This window comes from Varanus komodoensis, unplaced genomic scaffold (genome assembly GCF_004798865.1).
Source record: "Varanus komodoensis strain SLA01 unplaced genomic scaffold, ASM479886v1 scaffold42, whole genome shotgun sequence".
In the NCBI taxonomy this organism is placed as follows: Eukaryota; Metazoa; Chordata; class Lepidosauria; order Squamata; family Varanidae; genus Varanus; species Varanus komodoensis.
The window spans coordinates 7,740,910-7,763,403 of NW_025335972.1; the positions used below are offsets into that span (position 1 = coordinate 7,740,910).

General features: G+C 45.1%; 1 protein-coding gene across 2 annotated transcripts in view; it reads left to right on the plus strand.

Annotated features, from left to right (window-relative positions):
* The window catches only part of NFIX (nuclear factor I X), a 266,099-nt gene that overhangs the window by 42,577 nt on the left and 201,028 nt on the right, over window positions 1-22,494 (plus strand). The window contains exon 2 of one of the 2 annotated variants that reach the window (XM_044443404.1): window positions 5,138-5,291. Coding sequence is in view for 1 of the 2 variants with exons in the window: in XM_044443405.1 (XP_044299340.1) it covers window positions 5,265-5,291 (27 nt within the window). In the remaining variant the exon portion in view is untranslated. Of the gene's footprint in view, window positions 1-5,093; window positions 5,292-22,494 lie in introns of those variants that run through there. The other variant, XM_044443405.1, reaches the window with a different exon arrangement.

Genomic DNA, 22,494 nt, shown 5'->3' on the forward strand with positions numbered 1-22,494 from the left:
TCATGTTTAAGATGAAAAGGGACTTTGGGAGTTGGCAGTCTTCAGTGGAAGACCAGCCAGTGGGAAGAGGTGCTTAATCCTTTCCTCTTGGATTGCTTTTCCTGTTCAGGAACCCCAAGCAGCTTTATACTCCATCAGAGGAAATGCTATGTGAACTGGGGAAAAATAATGTGTTTAACTTGTGAGAGCCAGTGTGGTGTGCCAGTTAGAGTCCTGGACCAGGGAGCCAGGAGATCTGGGTTCTAGTCTGCACTTGGCCACGAGGCTCATTGGGTGACCTTGGGACTGTCACAAACTCTCAGCTCAATCTACTTCACAGGCTAGTTGTTGTGAGGATAAAATAGAGCCCTATAAACTGCTGTGAGTTCCCCACAAGAGAGAAAAAAGGCAAGATATACAGTGCAACAACAACTTGGTTGTTGACCAGTCCTCCATTCAACACTGCTGCTTCCTTTCATCTATGGAAAACATTATTAAAAGTAAGCAAAAAGTAAATAAACAAAAACCTCTATTCATCATTTATGGTTTGGCCCATATTCCTAAAATTTACTTAGATTTCAGCCATTCTTAGGGCTGCTTCATACAGTGATAGATAGCAATCATCAGCAGAATATATTTTAGTATGGGCCTCACGGAATTTGAAAGGTAGATCCCTGCATTGAACTCTGCAGAGTGGTATGGTTTTGTGGGCTCAGGGTTTGTTTGTGCTTTGGAAGCCTGTGCTGGGCTGGCTCAAATGGAACAGTGATTTCCTGTTTCTTAGAACACTTTTGCTGCGGCATCAAAACCTTTACTTGCCCCTCACCTTTTTTTGAGGAAGAACATTGGACTGCTGGCTCATTTTTAGCTTTTATAGTGGATCTTTTCCACTCTTAGGTTCTTCTTTGTAATGATCTCCCTATGACTGCTGTTCAATGTTCACTGTTTTATATTTCTTTTTCCAGTCATGACTATTTTGAATGCTTATTCTCTCACGAGAAGGAATTGTAATTCTTCCTAATTTTGTTTTCCATCCACTTTTGATCTCTCTCTATAGATGGTTCACGGATGGAAATGTTTATTAACATAAGTATCAGAATAGTGAGTGCCCTCACCTGTTACTTCTTCCCAGTTTGACAGCAAGCCTTAGCAGATGCTCTCTAAGTAAGATTTGTCAGATCATCTGTGCACCCATAAACTGGTTACTTATTTTAGCCTGCTTTTTAAATGCAGGTTGTTCTACATGTTCCTGCACACAGGGGTGCCATTTTAGTGTCCAGTGTGAGGAGGGGAAATTCTTTCATCAGGTGGAGCAAGTTTCACAGTAAGCTTCAAGATTACAATATATTTGAGAGGGAGGCTGCAATCCTACATATATTTGCATTGAACTGAGTAGGACTTAGCATCTGATTATGTGTAAGAAGACAGCAACTATTGTGCATTTTAATTATTCTTGTGGTGTATTTTGGTGCATTATAATAAGAATCAGAAGGTTTCCAAAGGAATAATTACATGAGCTTCTTAAAGGCTACTGGAAATTTCCAGGCCACAGGAAATGTCAGTTACCTATTCAGCTTGGTTTCCTCTCAATCTGGACTAGAACTGGATTGGAAATGGTGCCACCTGCAGATAGAAGGCTGGTGTTCCATTCCTGTGTCCCCAGTGATGGTAGATCCTAGGGATGAACTGGAAGTGGTCCTCTTCAGCAGGGGCTGTGACAGTATGTAGCCTATGGACCTTACCCACCTCAGCCAAGGAACCCTGAACACCCTGCCCACCCTGCTGCATGGCAACTGGGCTCCCAGGCTCTCATTGCTGCCCCTACCCCAGCGAGGTTGCAGGGGGAAGGACTGGGAGGGTCACAAGGCAAGGGTGAGGTTTTCTCAAGAGGAGGTGCTGGTAAGCAAGCAGAGGTCTACATATGTGTGCATGCACTTATTGTGCTGATGGCTGTGGAAAGGCGGGAAGGGAAGCTGAGCCTGTTTCATTTGCTATAGCTGCCTTCTCCTATGTGCCCACCACATGTCTTGGATTACAATACTAGGCACGCTTGCTCCTTGGCCATACTAGCTGGAGCTGATGCAAAGTAAAGTCCCAAACATCTTGAGGTACCAGGCTGGAGAAGGCTCTACCAGACCTTCATTAGAAGGGGACAGGTGTAATTTTAGAAGTCCCCTGTCATACTTAGCTTCTTCCCCCAGCCCTTATTCCCAGAAGTAGGTTAGGGAAGGATTCTGATGAAGTGGACTTGAGAGCATGGAAACACATACCATAATAAATGTGTAAGCTTTCAAGATGCTACAGAACTTTCTGCTGAACTGAAAGGTGGAATTCCTTGCATGGCATCCACTGGGGTTTATTCTCAGGTTACTGGCATCCTCCTGATATGTTGGATCAGAGCTCACAGCACGCCCATCTTCAGTCAGCATGCACTGCTTAGGGATGCTGGAAGTTGTAGTCCAACACATCAGGAAGGTACCATGTTGGGGTAAAGTTGGTGTACAGCAGGAGTCTCAAACTCGTGGTCCGCGGGCCAATTGCCGGACGGGTGGGGCACGCGGGAGGGGCCCTGCGGCCTTCAAAGCGCCGGCTGCACCCGGACAAGCCATGGGATGAGTGGCCCACCCCCACCGCGGTGGTGGAATACTTGATGCGGCCCAGCCTCACCCAGGCTCTACTTCCAGCGGCCCCCAGGTAAGTTGAGTTTGAGACCCCTGGTGTACAGGATTGTAGTCTGAGAAGCATGACCTTCAGCACTTGCAAGGCTACACACCCCTCTGGCTTGCCTCTACTTGCAGGAGTCAGGAATAGATGTTCTGGAGATATGCAGAGCAGCCTCTTGCATGTGGTCTTGGAGCCCCCACAGGCTGTGGTGGCAGTGTCAAATTAGGAGGTCGCACTGTTTTACACACTGGATTTATTTTGCATGCTACGTTGGCCTACAAGCAGGAAAAATCAAATTCTGCCTCTGATATGGATACAGGTGCATGTCTACAGTACAGTACAAAATCAGTTTAAATGGTATTCCAGCACTGCAGGAAGCCATAAATGGGGAGGGCAGCTAGGGAACGCTAACAGAGAATTCTTTGACCCAAGACACACTTCCCAGGTATCTTTTGAAGTGGTGGGGAGAGAGCTGCAACATTTAAATTGCAAGAGTATTTCCACTTACTTGGGAGTAAGACCTAATGAACTCAATGGGATCTACTTCTGAGCGGACATGCATAAGACTGCACTTGCAGACTGGTACAAAGCTGGCTTGTAAAGTCCCGATTACTGGAGTGCCTTCCTTGAAACTGCCCTCACTTGCCACTGGCAAGCACTTTTCTGTCCCAGTTTCTGCTTGCCATTTGCAAAGTCAACACTGAAAGGTGGGCCCTGGGGAATTTCAGCTGAAATGTACCGCTCTTGCAGTGGGTCAGGCTTCCAATGCGCGTGCATTTTGCTGCGGAAATGTTCAGCTCCTGCTCGCACCCGGCCGGCCAGAAGGGCCACCATCACTCCTTCCACGGTCACAGCAGACTCGTAGGGAACAGTCGGTGGGGCGCGAAGGGGGCAGAAGGGTGAGAGGGCTCTCGCTCTCTGTACATACAAAAAGAAAATCGGACGCCTTCAAAGCCTAGATAAATTGGCTCCGGGAGTTATACCAAACGGGGCCGAAACCCGGAGGCGTCATGGGGATAGCGGATTCCAGGCTGGAGCGAAGTCGCCGGTGGAGTTGCTCCACTTCCAGTCTAGCCTTTTAATGTGGGGGGACACCCCTCCCCCCGAGCTGCAACCTGCACTTTTGAACCTGAAATAGCAGAGCAGCCCCGTGCGCTCGCCCCACCTCCGGTTTTGGCAGCTTTGCTGGCGGACAAAGGAGGTCCTTCAACTTCAAGATGGGCTTTCCCAGGTGAAACTCGGTGCATAGTTCTGGTAATCTTAGACTCTGCTCTCCGCCGCTGCCTCCTCCCGCTCCGATCGCGGGCTGCGGAGAAGAGACGCCAGCAATCGGGCAGAAGGGCGCGTAGGCCTGATGCTGCACGGGAAAAGGCAACCCGCGGGCTTTGCGCTTTCCCGACGTGATCTCGGCAAGGCAGGGCAGGCCTTCCGCGCTCGAATCACCTGAAGGAAAGGCCTGCTGTTGACCGGATTCATATGCGATGCCACCCTCCCCCGTTCTTCTTTCCTCCAAGTGATGGCCCCCCGTCGGGGCGGCAGCTCAGTTCAAGGCAACAGGCCCCGGTCACTTGCGTGACTCGATCGTCCTCTGATAGTCCCGAAGGCCAAACTTGACTCACGACCCTGTTCTTCCTACAGCGCCGCTCACTTAAAGCTTGCGCTTTTGCGCAAGTCTTCATCCGTCAGACAAGAGCTCCGCGCTCCCAGAGTCAAAGGGGCTCACTTCGGGATAGCACAAGGGTTAGGCTTGGGCCATACCGAAGCACTCCCTTGCCTAGTCCCGCCCGTTTTATAGCTGAGAGATGCGGACCTTTGGGGGCACCTTCCAAAGCCTCCCCTTTAGGCCCACCAGTCCTATCTGCTTTCAGCATCGCAGCAAAAGCAGCCTGAAAAGGCTGTGCCTACATCAGACCGGGCTGCAAAAAAGGGAGGGAGGTTTCTCGCCGACTGTCCGCCTCTTGGATGTCAGGTAGCCAGAGGGTGACCCAGGCCACAGCGATTGGCATATCGATCTCGCCCAACTTAGCTACGGGGAAGGGGCTCTTTTTTGGAGCTCACTGAAGAAGACCAATACCTCGCCTAGGTCTCAAGTCTCTGTCTGCGGTGCCACGTTCCTCTTTCCTCCCTCCCTTTTTTTTAAAAAATGCACCTCCTAATACGCCCGTTAGCCACTCTCCCCCCCCCGCCCGCCATTTCTCTAGCTATAGTACGGTCTCCCAAACGGAGGTGTGTGTATGGGGGGGGGGGGTGGCTAAGATCGCATTCTTCTTCTTCTTTGGATATTACTCGTATCAGCTTCGAAGGAATCTAAAACTTCCTAGCAAACAGTGTTTCTGAAAGCAGTGCGTGCGTGTGTGTGTGTGTGTGTGCGCGCGCGCGCGCGTGTGTGTGTGTGGGCGGGAGGGGGGCGAGTGGGAGGGAGCTCAAAGGCTGAACTTTTTTTCAAGGCAAAAGTGTTCTCCGTTCCAAACTTTGTCTAAACTTTCACTTTCAGAGCTCCAAGGCGGGGTTACAGACCAGCATGGAGTAGAGGCGCAGCGAGAAGGAGCCGCAGCAGCCCGAGCAATGCAGCTGCTCGCCTTGTGAACACAGTCGCGCAAAAGCAAAGTCCAAAAGTAACCATGTACTCCCCATACTGCCTGACCCAGGTAACAAACCAGCCCAGCTCGGCGACGGCGGGGGGCGGGGAGGGCGGCGGCAGGGTAGCGGGGGGCAATTTTCCCGCGGTGTCGCTCCCTTTTGGGGACAGCCAGGAACGCTTTTCCCGTCCCTGCTCGCGGCTTGTGTCGTGCTGTGCTTCGCTCCCCACTTCCCTGCCGCATTCTCAGTGCGTGGGTCTGCCTCCCTGTGTGTGTGCGTGTCTGTATTTTTTCCTTGTTGCTCTGTGTTGTTGCTGCCGCCGCCGCCGCCGCCGCCGCTCCTGCCGCCACCGCCGGTTCGAGGGTTATTTCTGTCTTCTTGCGTGATTTTGCTCGGGAAGAAAGAATTCCTCGCGTCTTTCCCTCTGCAATGAGAATGGGGTGGGGGGGGGGAGCCAGCGAGCGAGCGATGGCATCTATCCAAGCTCTTTGTTATATTCGCTGCACATGGGTTTAGGAGTTCAGAAAATGGCGCTTCTCCCAAATTTATTTCAAAAATTTAGAGAGAGAGAGAGAGAGAGAGAGAGAGAAAGGGGGAAGAAGATGAGAGAAAATAGAAAACCAGGCTGGGTGGCTGCTGGTGGATGAGACGCTGAATGGATTGGGCGACGGCGAGAGGGGGGAGATAAATGCGAGGTTGTTGTTCCAGGGGGTGGGTGGGGGTACCTAATGCGGAGATGGGGGAGGGGAGAAGTTTGTAAAGTTCAGGAGTGATTTTAGGCTCCGCTCCTTTCCGCCCGTACAGAACCACAGCTGCACATCAGAGGTTGCCCTGGGTGGGCATCGGAGCTGCTAGGGAAAGGGGGGCTCCCTCTGCGCTGGGAGGGGATTCCAGGCGAAGGCGGCGTGCTGGTCGGGGAAGCGGGAGGGAAGAAGCTTTATGATTTTGGCCGTGGTTGGTTTGAGTCCCAGCCGTGACTCGGGTATCTCCACCCCCGTCCAGCAAAGGCTCCCAAACGAAAACCAGAAACTCCTGATATTACAGTAAAACTTCATTTTGTATATAGTTTTGTTTTTTAAATCCTATTCCTCCCGCCCCTCATCGCCCGTTTCCCTTCGGAGTAGGGGCAAGCAGGGGACGCGGGTTCGCTTTGGCACAACGCAGATACGTTCTTGCCCTCATGTTTTAATTTTAAAGATCAAACGTCTGTTTAAGGAATGCAGTTCGAGCGCAACAGAGGGGGAAATATCAGGGGGCGGGAGAAAGAGGAGATAATTTTTGTGCCTTGTATCCCCACCAGTGAGAAACTTGGCGCCTTTGGGAAATGCAGCTCCATGGGGGGAGCAGCCAAACACCCCTCGTGCCGTTCAGGGGACTGCAGTCCGAAGACCCCCTATTAGCATTTCTGCCGTGCGAGATCTGGGGGGGGGGTAGGAAGCAGAAGCCCATCTCCATTTGAGGTTGGGCAGAAACGGTGGGTTTCGTATCAGTTCTTTTCCTGAGGTTGGAGTTCCTGAGCGGGCCTTTGGACACGGAGAAAGAGAGGACATTCAGGGGCGGGCGGGCGACGATGGCCAGGAAAATCTCTTTCGAAGTGCACATACTTAGGAACTAGAACTGAAGGCCGCTTCCTAACTCTCCCTCTCCAGTCTTCAAGGTTTCTGGAGTAAACAGATTTTCTGATATAGGGCGGTAGGTGGGAAGCAAGTGCTGGGCACCAAGAACCACTGTTTGGGGATGTGGAGAAGAGGGCAAAGATCAGGCTGGGGAGAAAAACCCGCCGGGATGGAGGGCAAAACATGCACGTCAAAATCCTGCTCCAGAATCACACGAAGGGCGACAGAGGAACAGCCACGCGCCCCCTTTCGTTGCTTCTAGCGCCATCCGAAGACCCCGAAATCGGACTGAAGCCTGTTGAGTCTCATGCCAGTCTGAAAGCCCCACTTACAAATCACGGAGCTCCAGTCGTGTGCCCGGGCCTGCACTCCGACCACCGCGCTTCCCCTTGGAAGCGAGCGCCTCCTGGGCTGCGAAGCACGGGCGCACGCGGAGGGGGCTGCTTCCTCTCGAGTAAGCGCCCTCGGGCTTGCAACCCGGATTAGCTTTAGCTTCAGTTGTAGCAACAGGGTCTGTCCAGTGAGCCCTGCGTCCTCGCCCTCTCCTGTGGCTGTCGGACTCGGACATACGTATATGTGTGTATGCGCGCGGGGGAGGGGGTGCGCTCCTGGTTCCGAGACTTTCTTCGCGAATTTCTTGCTTCCTCGACTCGCGAAAGAAAACGGGAGCAATCGTTCGCTTACGTTAAAGAGCGGGAGAAGTCTAAATTGGGGACGACTTTCTTATTACTTTGGGACCTCATAACAAGTATTCCCCCCAACCCCCACATACACTTATCCGTGGATTATCTTGTGCTTCCTTTACTGTTGGGATGACACCCCCTCCATTTTTGCATTTCTTGAAAGTGCACTGGAAAAAGTGGAATATTTATTGCAAAGGTCACATTCAGTATAGGACATACATTCTCTTTCTTTGCGTCCCCACTTTCTGCGAGTAGAAGAAACTAGCCCTCCACCTCACCCAGCCATGTGTAAAACGTGAATAATCTGAGCGGTAATCTGAGGCTGGGGGGTGCCTGTCTCTTTTTAATTCGGGGTACCGTGGAATAAGGTCAACCGCGCTTGCGGACACCGCGCACTACAGAGGGTCGCAGCGAACTGGCTGTAATGTCTGTGGTCTCACCCTGCCAGAGACTCCTGAGCGGAGCAAGGGGGTGGAGGGAGGGAGGGGGCTGGGGGAGTTAGTGCAAAACTCAATCTGCCTGCTTGAGCGAAGATTAATAATATTATTGATTAGGGGATAGTCCTTCAAATTCACTTTTGGGGTCCATGAATTTTAGAAAGCATTTTATTTTTTACTAACCTTTGCAAAAAATAACAAGCAGGATATGAGTTCTGAAAGATATTTTTTCTTACCTTGACAGAATGACCCACAATTTTAACAGCAGTTGTTCCTGATTTGCTATTAAAAAGATCCCTCCAGTGTTTAGCAAATATATTTATACACAACATATATTTTGTAGAATTGAACTCTGCGTAGGAAACCTGTACTTGTACTCCTGCCTGCATTCCACATTCAGCATTCATGACTTGTAAACACTGTGCATATAATATTTCCACAATGCACATGCCTAAGTATATGAAATATATTTATTAACGTACCATATTTTTAGCTGTGTGCCCATATTAAAATATGCATACATATGCACAGGTGCATGTTGATATAGCAAGCAGAGAAATTCAATTATAAATATGTATGTTTTAATATCTATAATCACATACTATAAGTAATGTCTTTTTAAATTTTACTTCATCCAAATATTTCTAATAGTAGCTTTAATGGTATGAAATCCACTCCTATTGGCAAATTGCATCAGAAGTAGTGTGTGAATAATTGAAAAATAATTGCTATAGTATAAAACAATCAAATATTAGAAAACTTGCATTAAAACAAAATCGGTATATAAAAGCTGATTTATTAAAATGCACAATTCATTTAAAAAGTTGATGAGAATAATTTTATTCCCCCTCCCTCCGCTTGTTGCAAGCTAAAAACCTTCCCATGCGTGAGGTTTATGGACAACATAATAAGTCTGGTTCATTCTCTCTGTTCCCCCTCACACACAACTGACTATCTGCTTTATATATATAAAATAAATAATTCAGGACAATACTAATTTGTTGTATATTATTAATTCACATTTTCCCTGTTTCACCCAACCAAGTATGAAGACCACAGGCAGATTACAAATTATATAAAATACCCCAAAATGAATACAGACAAACATTGAAAATACTTTTGAGGAAAAATATTTGAAGATTAACTCCCCTCCCCCACATACAAACTGTTAGTTCAAGGGATGTACACTTATTTCTGTAGTGAGTGTGGCATTCAAATGTTATTATCATACTAATAGAGTATAAAGCCCTTCATTATTATTTAGTGGACTATCTGTTTTTGTGTAGACAAACATTTATCTATCTATCTATCTATCTATCTTGCAAGGCCTCTGTTCTAAGCAAATTTAAGGAGGCGTATTTGAAAAGAGGAATCCTTGTGTAGCTTGGGTGTTCAGTTCTTTGCTTTTTGTCTTGCCCTTGGGCGGATGCCAGGACAGAGAGTCCAGTTTCATTTCTGCTTCTGGGAAGGAAAACCGTGTGCTCCTTTAAAGAGTTGCCCTTTATTTGTGCCCAATGAATTAAACAAACCTGGCTTGATCCATGGCAAATGCCCTCAGTAGATAAGAGAGGCTTTTCCCCTTTCCCTCTTTGAACTGGATTTCTTTTGTTAAGGCTCTTCGGCCTGGTATTCTATTTCTTTTTTTGGATAGTAATGCCTACCATCCAAATCACCCGTTTTATTCTCACTCCTACAGAGCTCACTTTTCCCAGACAGCTTTCCACTATAGGATGCATCTTGAAGCAGAATGGGGTTTGGCTAAAACCTGGTCTGGTCCACCCAGACTGGCCATAGCTGCCTCTTGCAGTAACTGGTCCTGATATCCCTGCCATTCTATGCAATGGGAACTTGGCTTACACAAGTTTGGACTTACAGTAGGGTGTGGGTGGCCTATGTCGCTGTGTTGCTGCACTCAATACTGAACTAAACCCTGCTTCCTAGGAGTCACTTTTGCTGAAGGAGTTGTCATTGTGGAAGTGTTTCATTTATTCTGTGGTGGGACACTCATGCCTCTGCTGTGCTCTGTCAATAAACCAGGTTCCCTTTTCATTTTTTCTTGTAGATTTCTAAATGATCGTTGTCTCCAAGGAAAAAAATAGATTTTAGTTGAGATTTTAGCTGTGATCTTACTTTTGTCAGGACACCAAATCACCAATAACAACATGTAATCAACACACTACATACGAAATACTGGTTGGGGTGGGAGAAGCACAGAATGAGAACATGCAGGAATCAGGATGGCAACCTGGTATGATTTTTAATGAATTACAGTACATGATCCTTTTGTTTGTGACTCAGCGTAACTGAAGAGTCCCTCACAGGTGCCATACCAGACATTATGTGTCCCTGTGCATATATAACATAAAAAGAAGGAAACATGCTTCTTAAATAAATCTGAATCGGAATGAATGATTAGGGAGTTGTTGTGATCATGGCTATTATTACATATTACTACTACTACTATTACTAGTATTGTGTTGCATGGTGACCACGATGCTTTGCATGTATTAGTAGACCCGAAACTATATTGTATGAGTAGATGTATTAGAATGAATCCCCTAATGTGTAATAGGGGGAAAGTATTGTGGTGGCAACAGGATGCCCAGCATAGCAAAACATTGGTGTACACACCGTATAAGGCCAGGCCCAAACTTCTGACATTCTGAGCAGCTGCACTGCCCAAGTGGAAAGGTGCACCTCATACCCTCTAGCAGCACTGCAGGCAGTGGCGGTTTGATTCTCCCGGTGCGCATGCAGTGGCCTCGGCAAGCTGTGCTACATTGCAGGGGGTATCAGGACACACCTTTGAGATGGCATTTTGATTCACTGGCATCCCTTTAGCTTATTGTGTGGTTGGCCTGGCTCTAATATAATATAAGCTCTTAAGGTATAGCCTGAACTGCATGTTCCTGCCGAATCTTGGAAACTAAGCAGGGTTGGGCCTGGTCAAAATCTGTGTGGGTGACTTATATGTTGTGAACTGCCCAAACAGTGTTGGCTATGGGTGATAGAGAAATGTAATACAAGAATATCCTGCTTCTGTGCTTAAATATATTGTATTTGGATGTATGTATGAACAGCACTATACATAGTGCTATATGTATGCCTGGACACAAATACTTCATGCTTGGAGAGAATGGCATAGAAACAACATGAAAAAATTGCCTATCAATTTTAGTTGTCAGTCAGAAAATGAAGAACTCTGTAAATTAACAACCGTATGATAATAGGCTTAGACAGTGTTTATGTGCATACGTGCTTTTGTCATACTATGTCCAGATACTAACACATTAATAATAAGTTATACTTTTTATTGCAAGAAACAATTGGGTATGATAACAATATTTAGCAGAAATAATTTTTAAGGCACCTGTAAGAAAGTGGTACAAAATACAGACATATACACCAGTTACTTGCTGCTACTTCCCTTTGTTTACTGGATTTTTTCTTCATTTTGAAGGGAATATTTTATTTATCTAGTGTGTAGCTCTAATACGTAAGAGCAAGCTCTGCTGAATGCAGTGGGGCATACTTCTGAATGCATGCATAAGATAGCAACAGCTACGAACATTTCTAACCTGTCCCGTCCCCAAAATCTGGACCATATAAAAATACACTTAGAAATATAAATTGGACAAGTCACGCCAGCAGTTACTTTAGGTAAAGCCCATGGGTTATATACAGTCTTATACACAAAGACTATTATGGTCCAATACATAAAGCTATTACTGGACCTATGCACACACGTGTGCACCCCTCACCCCTCGACATTGGCTCTTAAGGACTGGTTCGACCCTTTTGAGCTAGACTTTTTTTTTAAAAAAGTTTTAAAATTAGAAGGGAAAACTTTTAATCACTGTGTTGTCAAGCAGAGGACCTGAGCTGCAAAAACAAATGAACTAATGCTGTCTGGCCTATCACTTGCCCTGGCTCTGTTTCAAGAGATTGTTTGCAATACGTAAATGTAAGATAGCCTGGCAGTGCTGAAGCTAGCTCTAAATATCTGTTTATCAAGCCCTCCCCAGGGAATATCAGAGTGCCTTGCACCAGGTTCCTATAACAAATTTGGAAGAACTTGTCTGAAATCCGTGGCTTGTTGCTTTTCCCTTGTAACTGCAGGGGTGATCCTGCGGGTGTTTTCTATTCTCTTTGTATTGTTGGTTTCTACATACTAGTGGAAGTGCCTCTCCATGTGAACTGTGACTTTTAAATGTTTTACATGTATGTAGTGTCTTAGAGCAGCCAATCAAATCTATCAAATGTTTCCTCAGAGCTTCAGAGATGTGAACGTTTTCCTCTCTTTGTTTCATTTGGCTCCATACACTTCTGAGGAAAATTCTGTAGTGTCTTAATATGCTTGTCCCTTCACTTTTCAAAAATGAATTTTGTCAGATAGTCTTAGAAAAATGAAATCATGGCTGAAAAATCTGAACAGGATAAGAAATACCAAAAATAAATGATGTGCATTTGTGTTGAGGGCTGTAAGGTGCATTCCTTATCGGCAGGGAAATTGAAAGTATCAAGATATATTCAAATATAAAACGAAAACAGAACAATGCACCGAGCAATAAAGCAATCTGGAATTAGTGTGTCTATAAATAAACATTTATGCAGTGTTGAGACGAGCATTCAGGTGAGTTTACAAACAATTCATTAAGATATTTATAAACTTTCACAGTTTAGGGCTATCAATAGAAACTTAACTGCAAACTGTAAACAACTTTTCATTTGAATGAGGCTTCATAATGGAGTTGCTTGTAGATTTCTTTCTTTCTTTCTTTCCTTTCCTTTTTGTACAATGAATGCTGTAAGCTGTAGATGATGATTTCTTACAATTATTAGGTTTAGGGTTTTTTTTTTTTTTTTAAGTTCCTTGGATTTTTTAAAAGTTAACTTCGGTAGCAGAATTCACCTTCCAATCCCATTGGAAAAAAAGTGAGCAGCACTGGGCGACCGCTGTATTTGCTTGCATAACTTACAAATATAGGCAATAAATCAGTGTGCAGTTAATACTGCAATGCGCATGGTTCAAGAACAGTGCACTTAATTATGTAATTTATAGAGAGTATTAGATACATACAGACACTTGGTGGTACATACATGTTTACACAGGAACTTTGCCTATGTTGCAAGCCTCCTCCTTGGGAGAAAAGCAGCTGAAGCCCAAAGACCCTGGGTTTACTGGCCGAGAGGCTGTATGCATATGAATGTATGGTATAACAGATCCTGTGCATGCTATTTTTATGAGTTCTCATTTAGGATAATAGAAATCGGAATTGTCATAAACCATCATCCTCAAGATTTGGAAATGGTCTGTGGTTTTTAAATGGGGCGACTCTACAGTAATAGTTTGTGGATTGCAACCATAGGTAGGAGATGTGTGTACGCGGGCATGAATGTGCACAAGGAAGTGTAGGCACACACTGGAATTCCTTTTTCCAGTTTCTGCCCCGTTCTCCACTCCATTTTTCTTACTAGGCTATATATATATTTCTGTACAGCATATCTATAGATTAAACAGACATGAAGAAACAGTGCATAAGTGTGCACCTATACATACAGTCTGTCTAACTTATAGATCACCTGCAGTTGTGTAGGCAGAACGGTACAGCTCCTCTGGATGGCACGCTCCCTGTAATATGGTCTCTGTGTTTGTCATGTACCTCCTTCTATACATGGAGGTTTTTGTTGTCTTCTTTTCTACCATGGCTGCTTGTGGTCCTTTGAATATGTGGCATTTCATGCACGTTTGTACGTATAGATGCTGATTTTTAGGGTGGCTCTACAGACTTCTGTTGGATCTGGCAGCCAGAATGCCAGCCCATATGCCTAAAAATCTATGCATGGAGACTTGTTTATTCGAGCTGTGATTCTCCAAATAACTCATTTATCCAGAATGAGGTCATGTTCCCAAGCGTACAGCAAATATGGCAAGAAGCACTCAGCTTATCCCGGCCCCTGCTAATCTTCATTAAATCCACGTCCCCTAATTTTGTTTAGCTAACCGTTGCCGTGCCTGACAGTGACAATCTGTGGGACGTGGAGTTGCCTCCTCGGCATGCAACATTTCTGTTCTATTTCAAACTTTCCTTGCACATATTTTGTGTCCCTTTCCAAACTTCTATTACTGAACCATAAGAGCTCCATGATATCCAGCATCAAGCAGACAACATTTTCTTGATTGCCTCTGAGTTTTGGGGGCTTAGGGTGGCAGTGGGGGAGATGGATAGGGAGTTGTTTCCCTCTCTCTGTCTAGATTGTACTGAGCTTTGCCAAGTGAAAATGTTCCTGGATACGTTAGTGAAAGAGGCAGCCATCCTTAAGTCTGTGGCCTTCATCCATTATGCATTATTTTTCCATATACCAAGTAATGCCATCGTCATTGCTGGGATGATGAATCTGCCTGATTTGGGGGCCTGTCTCTAAATGCCAAGGCAAGGTATAAATCAGACCCCTGCAAGGAACTTCAGCTCAGAAGTTCTTAATTGCTGTGCTAGAGTATTCTGATTGTTGCCCCTCATTAGGTGCCTTTTGAGAAAGCCACACATGGCAAACCTGCCATTTTTTGGTTCCCCAGTGAGAGGGTTTGGGACCCCAATGTAGTGATAGGCATGACCTCATTCATCCAAATGGCATGGGGGATGTCCAGCACTGCAGTCTGGAAAAATGGAAGAGCTACTCAGGCAGGCTGACAACTGGATTTTGGCTTGCTGGAATTTCTGGATAACTTGAGGTCTGGGGATAACAGTCAGGTCTACTTTGTTGTCCCACCCCAACCACAGAATCTGTCGTGGTGTTATAAGGTAGTTATGACTCCGGTGGTGGTTGCTGTGTGACTGAGAGCAGGCGGGCAGGGCAGTCACGTCTCTTTGCTGGGAGGCTTTGGCGATCCGACCAAAACTGAAAGTGGGGAAAGGCAGAGAAGGAGCAGAAAGGCAGGTACAGTAAATGCACAGTCTATTCTGGAGGGCAGATAATTATTTTAAAATAAAACTAGCACCTATCAACCTGAAAAGCTTTAAGCTGAGGATTTCCGAAGGCTTGCATTTTTACTCTCCCCGCCCCCCCCCAACTTTTTTCCAGTATTGCTGTTATAAAGCATGAGGACTCTGATGTCTCTGTTACATCTTAGCAGCTCTTGGATTCTCTTGACCCTTTTGTGAATCAAAACCACTGATCCATCTAGGTCGGTGTTGACTAGCTTTTCCTACAGCCTGGTTAAAGACTGAAACTCCCACCTGTAACTCTCTTGAGTGGCCTCTCTGGGGGCTGTGGGTCTCCGGCATTTCAGAGGAGGGTTGTTGCCGTTGCCTCTGTCATAGTTGTTCATCCAGCCTACTGGAGATGGCAGAGACTGAACCATCACACACACTCTGCTCTGCCATGGAGCATCAGCATTCCTGTGATAATAGCTCATGGTCTAGGATATTGCTCCTGATTGCATTGCGTGGAGGACCTGTTTGCTGGGCATCGGCATTGACCGGTCTGTCTCTTTTGTTCCAGTGACACAATTACCAGTTGTACAAAGTAGGGAAAATTGAGTATGCAGGAAAAGAGCAGGGTCCAAATGTATGAGGCTAAGAATATTTTGAAGTAGAGCTGAGCTGAGGTGAGGTATTTTCACTCACTCATATTGGCTTGTACCATATTCTGACTCTACATAATGAATTATCCTCCTGTATCTCCTAGAGTTAGGTGTTTTGGGCCACAGTGTGCTTCTTGTTACAGGTTTATTCAACGTATTCACAAGGTGTGGGCTGTTAGACCTCAATGGTAGTTCCTTGGTCTTGTGCAAACTCACACATAGCCACTGGAGTGGAAGTGGATGTGCACACATTTGTAACACTGACTTTCCACTCTAGGAAACCTTAGCACCCCCTTGCCACAAAGACATCACAGTCCCACCTGGGAGAGCAGCAGGCATCTTCTTGCCAAAGTCCCATCTATTCACATATGTATTTATAATGGGTGCGCTTGTCCTTTCTGGGGGAGGGATGGAATTATTTTTAAAAGGCTAATTAAATTATTGAAAAGGGCTGGCATTACAAAGAGGAGACAAGGCGTATGGGTGGTGATCAGGGAGTTATTTAATAATTGATGGAGAGCAAAAAAGCTTTTTTAGGAAAAGAAGCAGTCGAACAAAATTCCTCCTGGAGAAAGGGGGATTTGCCTGGTTTGGTGACTGCTCCACCTACGCTTCCCACTCTGTGCTCCTGTTTTAAAAATGCACGGTTCAGTAAAGGGAAGACATCCTGAAAGTGTAAAGCAAGAAAGTGCTATAAATTTATAATTGGCACCTCCTGGAACTTGTATCCAATTTAGCCAATTTGTTGTATAGACTAGAGCAGCATGGCTGGATCTATCTATGGCAGTAATCCCTGCCTCTTTGGAGGGGTGTGGCAAATGAACCCCAACAAGAGAGAAAGAATTTGAGAACAAAAGAGGCCAGTGGAGCTGGCACTGAGAAAGGATGGATTTCCAGCCAGTCGTTTCACAGGTTGGTTTTAGGAAGTCTGTTCATAGCTGATGAATTTATATTGAAATTCTCAAGTTCTTCAGAGCACGCAGGTTTAACTCAGAGTGAATCATCATTGAAATTCTGAGCCCCAGTGGCTTCCCACAGCATGGTAATTTGCAGGAGACATCGGGCATGCTATGGCACCAAGTAATATGGAAGTATTCCCTCCAACTTGAATACAAGAAAATGTAGCCATGTTCCTTCCAGCAAGAGACCATCTATGCCTGTTTTCTGACAGAATCTAGACTCCCAGATCGCACCTTTTAAGATCCAGAAAGGATGCAGTCTTCTAGGACCATCTATTTCAAGTAGCCCCTTTAAAATGGAAGAATCATTTATGTGAGAACAAATTGGGTATGTTAATGGGTGAATTGTGCTCCAGATCTTACCTTTGTAATATCATTTCTCAATGAAATCCACATGTGGTTTGTTTGTTTGTTTGTTTATTATTACATTTCTTTAATGCACATCAGCTCAGAGGCTCCCTGGGTGGTTTACAATTTGAAAATACCACATAAAACACATATAATAAAAGCACATATAGTAAAAGCACACCAATGTTCTCCATCTACCCACCTACCTAGTTTCCTAGATAAATAGCATTAAGAAAGGGCAAGCATTTCTATAGTCATGTATATAGCAATACTTATGCAAATTTATGAAATGTTACCTAATAAACAAGAATATTTTGAGTAATAGAATACTTGTGGAAGAACTGAGTTTTTAAATAGACACTTTATCCAAAGGGTGCTGCCTGTATGGTATCAAAATGTTGTTACGAGATTTAAGAAGCTAGGGATATTTTGGTGGAGAGCTGAGATGGGGTGGTATTGTTTTGTGCAATTTTATGATTATATTTTCTCTCATTAATACCAGCTTGTACCAGATTTTGACTACATAATGCATTATCCTATAATATTAGGTGTTTTGGGGTACCGTGTGCTTTTTGTTGCAGGTTCATTCAGTGCCTTTGTAAGGGGCAAGATCCAACAGGAAGCAAGCCCCACTGGAATAAGCGGGAGGCATGCAAGAGTGCAGTACTGATTTGCGTCTCTGTCAGGAGGCTGCTTTGTGTCCATTGTGGGAAAAGACACATAGTTCTGCAGATGCTCGCGTGAAACCAGCAAGATGTGCATGTTCACATGTATATGCTTGGGGCAGTTGGACTTGGATCACTCAGAAAGTGAAGCCCCTGTTCCTTTTACTGCATGTGTACTGTTTGTCTTCCTTCATTCACTTTTGTGGCAAGCTCTGGCAAGCTAAGGACAGGGCATGCATCTTTGTGGGAAGGGGAGCATTGTGTAGAACTGATTTCTAGCAGTGGTTAAGACTGTATGCTTTAAACAGTGTGGCATATGGGCTGGCTTGAGAGAGCAATCCCCCTTTCTCTAGTTTAATAGCACCCAGAGAAGACAGCAAAGGAAAGGGATAGCTGGATACATTTCTAAGAGCCCTTCTGATCCTGGAGAAGAATAACTCCGCTCTTTTATTTGTTCTAATGATGTCCTTGTGAAGCAGGCCACAGTTATTCCTATTTTACAGGCTGAATATTGAGGCTCTGCTCAAAGCTACCACCTTGCATCCAGCTATCCTAAAGCCAGCATATCTACCAGGTGGGATTTTTTTTATCATTATCGTTATCATTATCATCATTTAATTTGAATTGTAAGCCTCCCCACTAGCCACAGGCTTTCTGGGCAGCTCACACCAGATGTGGTGGGCTTTTTGATGCAGAGCCACTGCTCCTTTTTTACAGAGGGGTTTGAGATGGGGAGGTCATTGTATCATAGCCCCTGGTTCCTGGACTAGCCTTAGCGCCTCTTGATTTCAGGCCCAAAGCTGACTGAATGCTAAGGAAAGATTCATGAAGACTGCAGGGCAGGGTTCATGAGCTCCTAAGCCCTTGTTTGCGGCTGTGGCAGGGAGACTATGAGCTGGTGGGCTTGGGCAAGACAGATGCTTGACCCTGGGCCTATTTCTGCACCCAGGTCATACGACTTTGCAATGAGGTCTTCTCTTCTGAGGCAAGCTTTAAGAGGGTAGGCCCCTGTTTCTCTTTGTGTGGCATATTATTATTCCTGTCACTTGCAAGCTGTACTCCACTGGCTATTTTGTGGTGTTTGCAAGGCTTTCTGAATCAGAGAAGTGAGCTGAAATGGACTGGGTAGTCAGCATGGCTGATGGCAAAACCAACGTTGCTGTCATTAGGATTATCCAGGAGGCACCTGGAGGACCTTGAAGAGGTTTCAGACTCCTCAGCCACTGGGCACCACACGTCAGTGAACGCAGCAAGTCTGTCAGGTTTGTTCATACTAGTGATGCCACCATTTGGTAATCGGGCTGCTCACCTGTTCATATGCCCACCATTTTAACAAAGCTAGACTGTCAGTTTGCAAATTCAATATTAAGTTCAGAATTGATTACAAAGTTCTGAGCAAGTACAGACTTCATTTGTCCCAAGCAATGCCCTATCTGTGCAAGCACTGTGTTGGTTGCAGTAACCCTTTCCTTGCCTCATCTGGTACCCCTTCCCTCCTTGCTGTTGCAGCTCCTAGCTCTGTGGAAAAGAGGAAGACTGCGGCATTACGTATCCTCATAATCTTTTAGCCATCTTGTGGTCTCCTTAGCAGATTCCTTTGCTATCACTGCCATTCCAGAACTCTGGATTCGGGATTCAGAGCTCTGGATTCATTAACTGCTTCCAAATAACAGCTCTCAGGATGTACTTTGGGACCACATGCGTACAAAATCTGCTTTGAGGCTGAACTCTTATCTGAGCCCACATTGGCTGGTTTGCAGTTTTCTGCTATTTTCACTTGGGGTAAGATCACCCATCTCTAGTTCGTACTGCAGTAGAGCTGTACAGCAGAGGTTGAGCTGGCCTAGCAATTAGGACAAGAGAATGTGGATTTTTATTATACGTCTGTACACTTAGAAGACTGCAAGGGGATGCAGTTGATCCCCACTTCAGAAATTCAGATGTGGCTTCTCTCTTGCCGTAGCATTGGAGGTGGCAAGGAAATAATACCATAGAGAAACTGTTTGGTTGTCTGATTCTTCTCTAAAATGGGAGGCTGCTTTTCTGCTGTTTGGCACCCTGGTAGGAATCACAGGCATTCTGGGACCGAACCAAGTGTTTCTGGAGAACTCCAGATCTGAAAACAGAATTGAAAAAATGAGAAGCCAAGCACATCATTCCTCACATCCCCAATCTGAGAGTACTGCAGCCTTTTCTATCTTGGTACCCTCCAAGTATGCTGTACTGTAATTCGCATAATTCTTGGGCAGCATAGGAATGGCCAGGCTGGGGAATTCTGAGGGGGCATTTTAATCAGAATATTTAAGAATTAGAATTTCTGTTACTTTTCACTCTTTATGGATGAATGGGCAAAGTGTCCTTTGGGTGTCCCATCCACTCATCCAGAATGCCTTCTGTTCAGTTCTGTTGCCTCTGCAAAAACTCTGTTCCACTTCCAGTCAACTAGCTGATACTATTGCAGGTTTTTGGTTGCCACTGCGATAGTGGAAAGGTGGTGCAGAAAAATGTAACCCCCCCCCCCCGCCCCTGGTGCTAAAACAAGTTCTTGCTTTGGAATCGTAGGTCTTAATTCCCAAATTTTATTTTACTTCAAGTCTTGCTAGTGTTTTGCACCACACAGGGAAAGGGATAGGCTGTAACCCTATGCACACTTACCAAGAAGAAAGTCATATCATTATTATATATATATATATATATATATAATATAACTATATAATATATATGTTATATATATAATTACCTATTCCCAGAGAAATTAGGGGCTTGTTCTGCTCCTTATTTAATTAAACCAATCAGTCACTTTGCTATGGAAAATTCTACTCAATTATACTAAAAATGAACACAAAATATATTAAAATAATATTGAAAAACCGGAGCTTTCATTTTCCCAAAAGGGTAAAATTGAGCAGATTTGGGGCTTGTGCATTTGTATTTTTTATCCAAACAGAAATGACATGTCAACTTTAAAGTTTTTCAAGGAGTTGCTGGTTTTGTTTTGTTGTTGTTTCAGGGATTAAATAATGCTATTTAAAAAATGAATCAAAAATTGAGCACTGCTGATTTTAACAGAATATTTTTATAATATTTTAGTTTAGCTTCTATAAAAAATTCAAGAACATTTCTCTGAAATTGACGACATTAAAAATAGATTATTTTCCCCATTTTGGCTACCCCTTCCTTTATAAACATCATGTTTACAGACCCGGACAGGAGGCCTCTCTCTCTCTCTCAGGCGTGCATGCATGCCCCCCCCCCCCCCGTATGTCACCATGTGTATGACAGGATTTTGGAGAGCTATTCTGCTTGTTAATGTGCTGTCTTGAGGTGCTGCCTTCTGCATCAGTGGGCAGAGGCTATATTTAGCCTCAGAGGAAACGGGTTGGATTTCTTGACCCTTCCCTGCCGTGCATGTCTCCTGCTGTGATGCCCAGGAGGTATCATTTCACTTATGACTGGGATTGGGGCCTTTGGGGGCAGAGATGCAGTCAAAGAAAGTCTATTTATATATTTCATTCCGCACAAATATATTGTGCTCCAAGTTGTTCTCAGAAAATAGAGTGACAACAATATGATTACAATAACAATGCATACCACTCAACTGGAATTGCCAGAGTGTTACTCTAAACAGTTTTGTTCAGGTATCTTACTTGGGGTCCAGTGCTTGTATCTCTGTTGCCCCCCCCCCCCCTTTAGTAGTGCAAGGTGTTCTTAAATTTCATCACAGAAGATCTATTTAAAATGGGTATCACTCCACAGAGGGCTATACAAGGTTAAATCTGAGGAAGTTGTGCAAGGCCAGAAATTTTTTTAATTTTGTATTCATTTAATTTCAATACTACCCATTAGTCAAGATGACTTTCTGGGTGGTTCACATAATCAAAATACACAAATAAAAAGCAATATATTCAAATCAAAGATATATAATAGATCAGTATAAAAACAACACTAAAATAACCATGATAGGTCCACAGTAAACACACAGCAGTGATACTTAAATCAATCCAGGGCATTGCATCTGTTTTGCTCAGGCATTGGATAGAAAAATCTAAGTCTGTGATGAACCAAGCACGCGCATCAGAAACAGACAAGAGCAAAGCAGGAAAGTGACTATCCTGAGAAAAGTATGATGGTGGGATTTATGCAATGGTCAGGTAATGGACCACCTCATGTCCAGCTCCAGGTAGTGAACTTAAAAGTAGGATTTTAAAGGGCTTTAAGGGTAGGCAGTGACGAAACTTCACAGCCGGATCAGGAAAAATGGGATCTGAATAAAGCAACATGGGCCAGGTTGCCAGCGTGTGCGCTGCTGCTTTGCCTTTTGTAGTGGCTCATGGAGGACGATGAAGATGTGTGCAGCTGCTCATGTTCACCCATAATAGACCTGTGCAGACACTTCACGTCTTCCTGGTGTGGTTTCCTCTCATTTGGAGCCCAGTGAGTGCTCGATCTCCCTCCCTCCCTCCCTCCCTCCCTTGACATGTTCCTTAGGAGAGCAGTTGCACCCGCACAGAGAAAGCTGCTGCCTTTTCTCTCTTTCTTTCTCTTTCCTCTGTTCTGCTCCTGACCACTTTTTTGGCTCCTGATGAATATCTCCCTCTCCACTCCCACCCTTGTATTTTGGCTCCAGCTATGGCTGTGTTCACTTAGAGCCAATCTCCTGACCTCAGAGGGCAACCAGTTTGCAGCAAACTTTGTCATTCTCCTTTTTGGGGTGGTGGACAGGGGAGGAGTGCAGGGAGAGTGCGAAATTAAGCGCCTATTCTTTGTGAAAAATGAGGCGATATTGGGGAGGGTGTTGGCAGAAATCTGGGTTTGGAGAGGGGCTGCTTTGAGCTTCCAGTTTGCAGTCAAAACTGTTCTAGCTGGCTCAACAAGAGTGGGTGGCTGGGAATATGGGGGGAAGCAGGGGAGTTGTAAGCAAGTGTGTGTGCCAGATGAGATGGGCATCAACTCAGTAGGTGCAGAAGGCTACCATGCT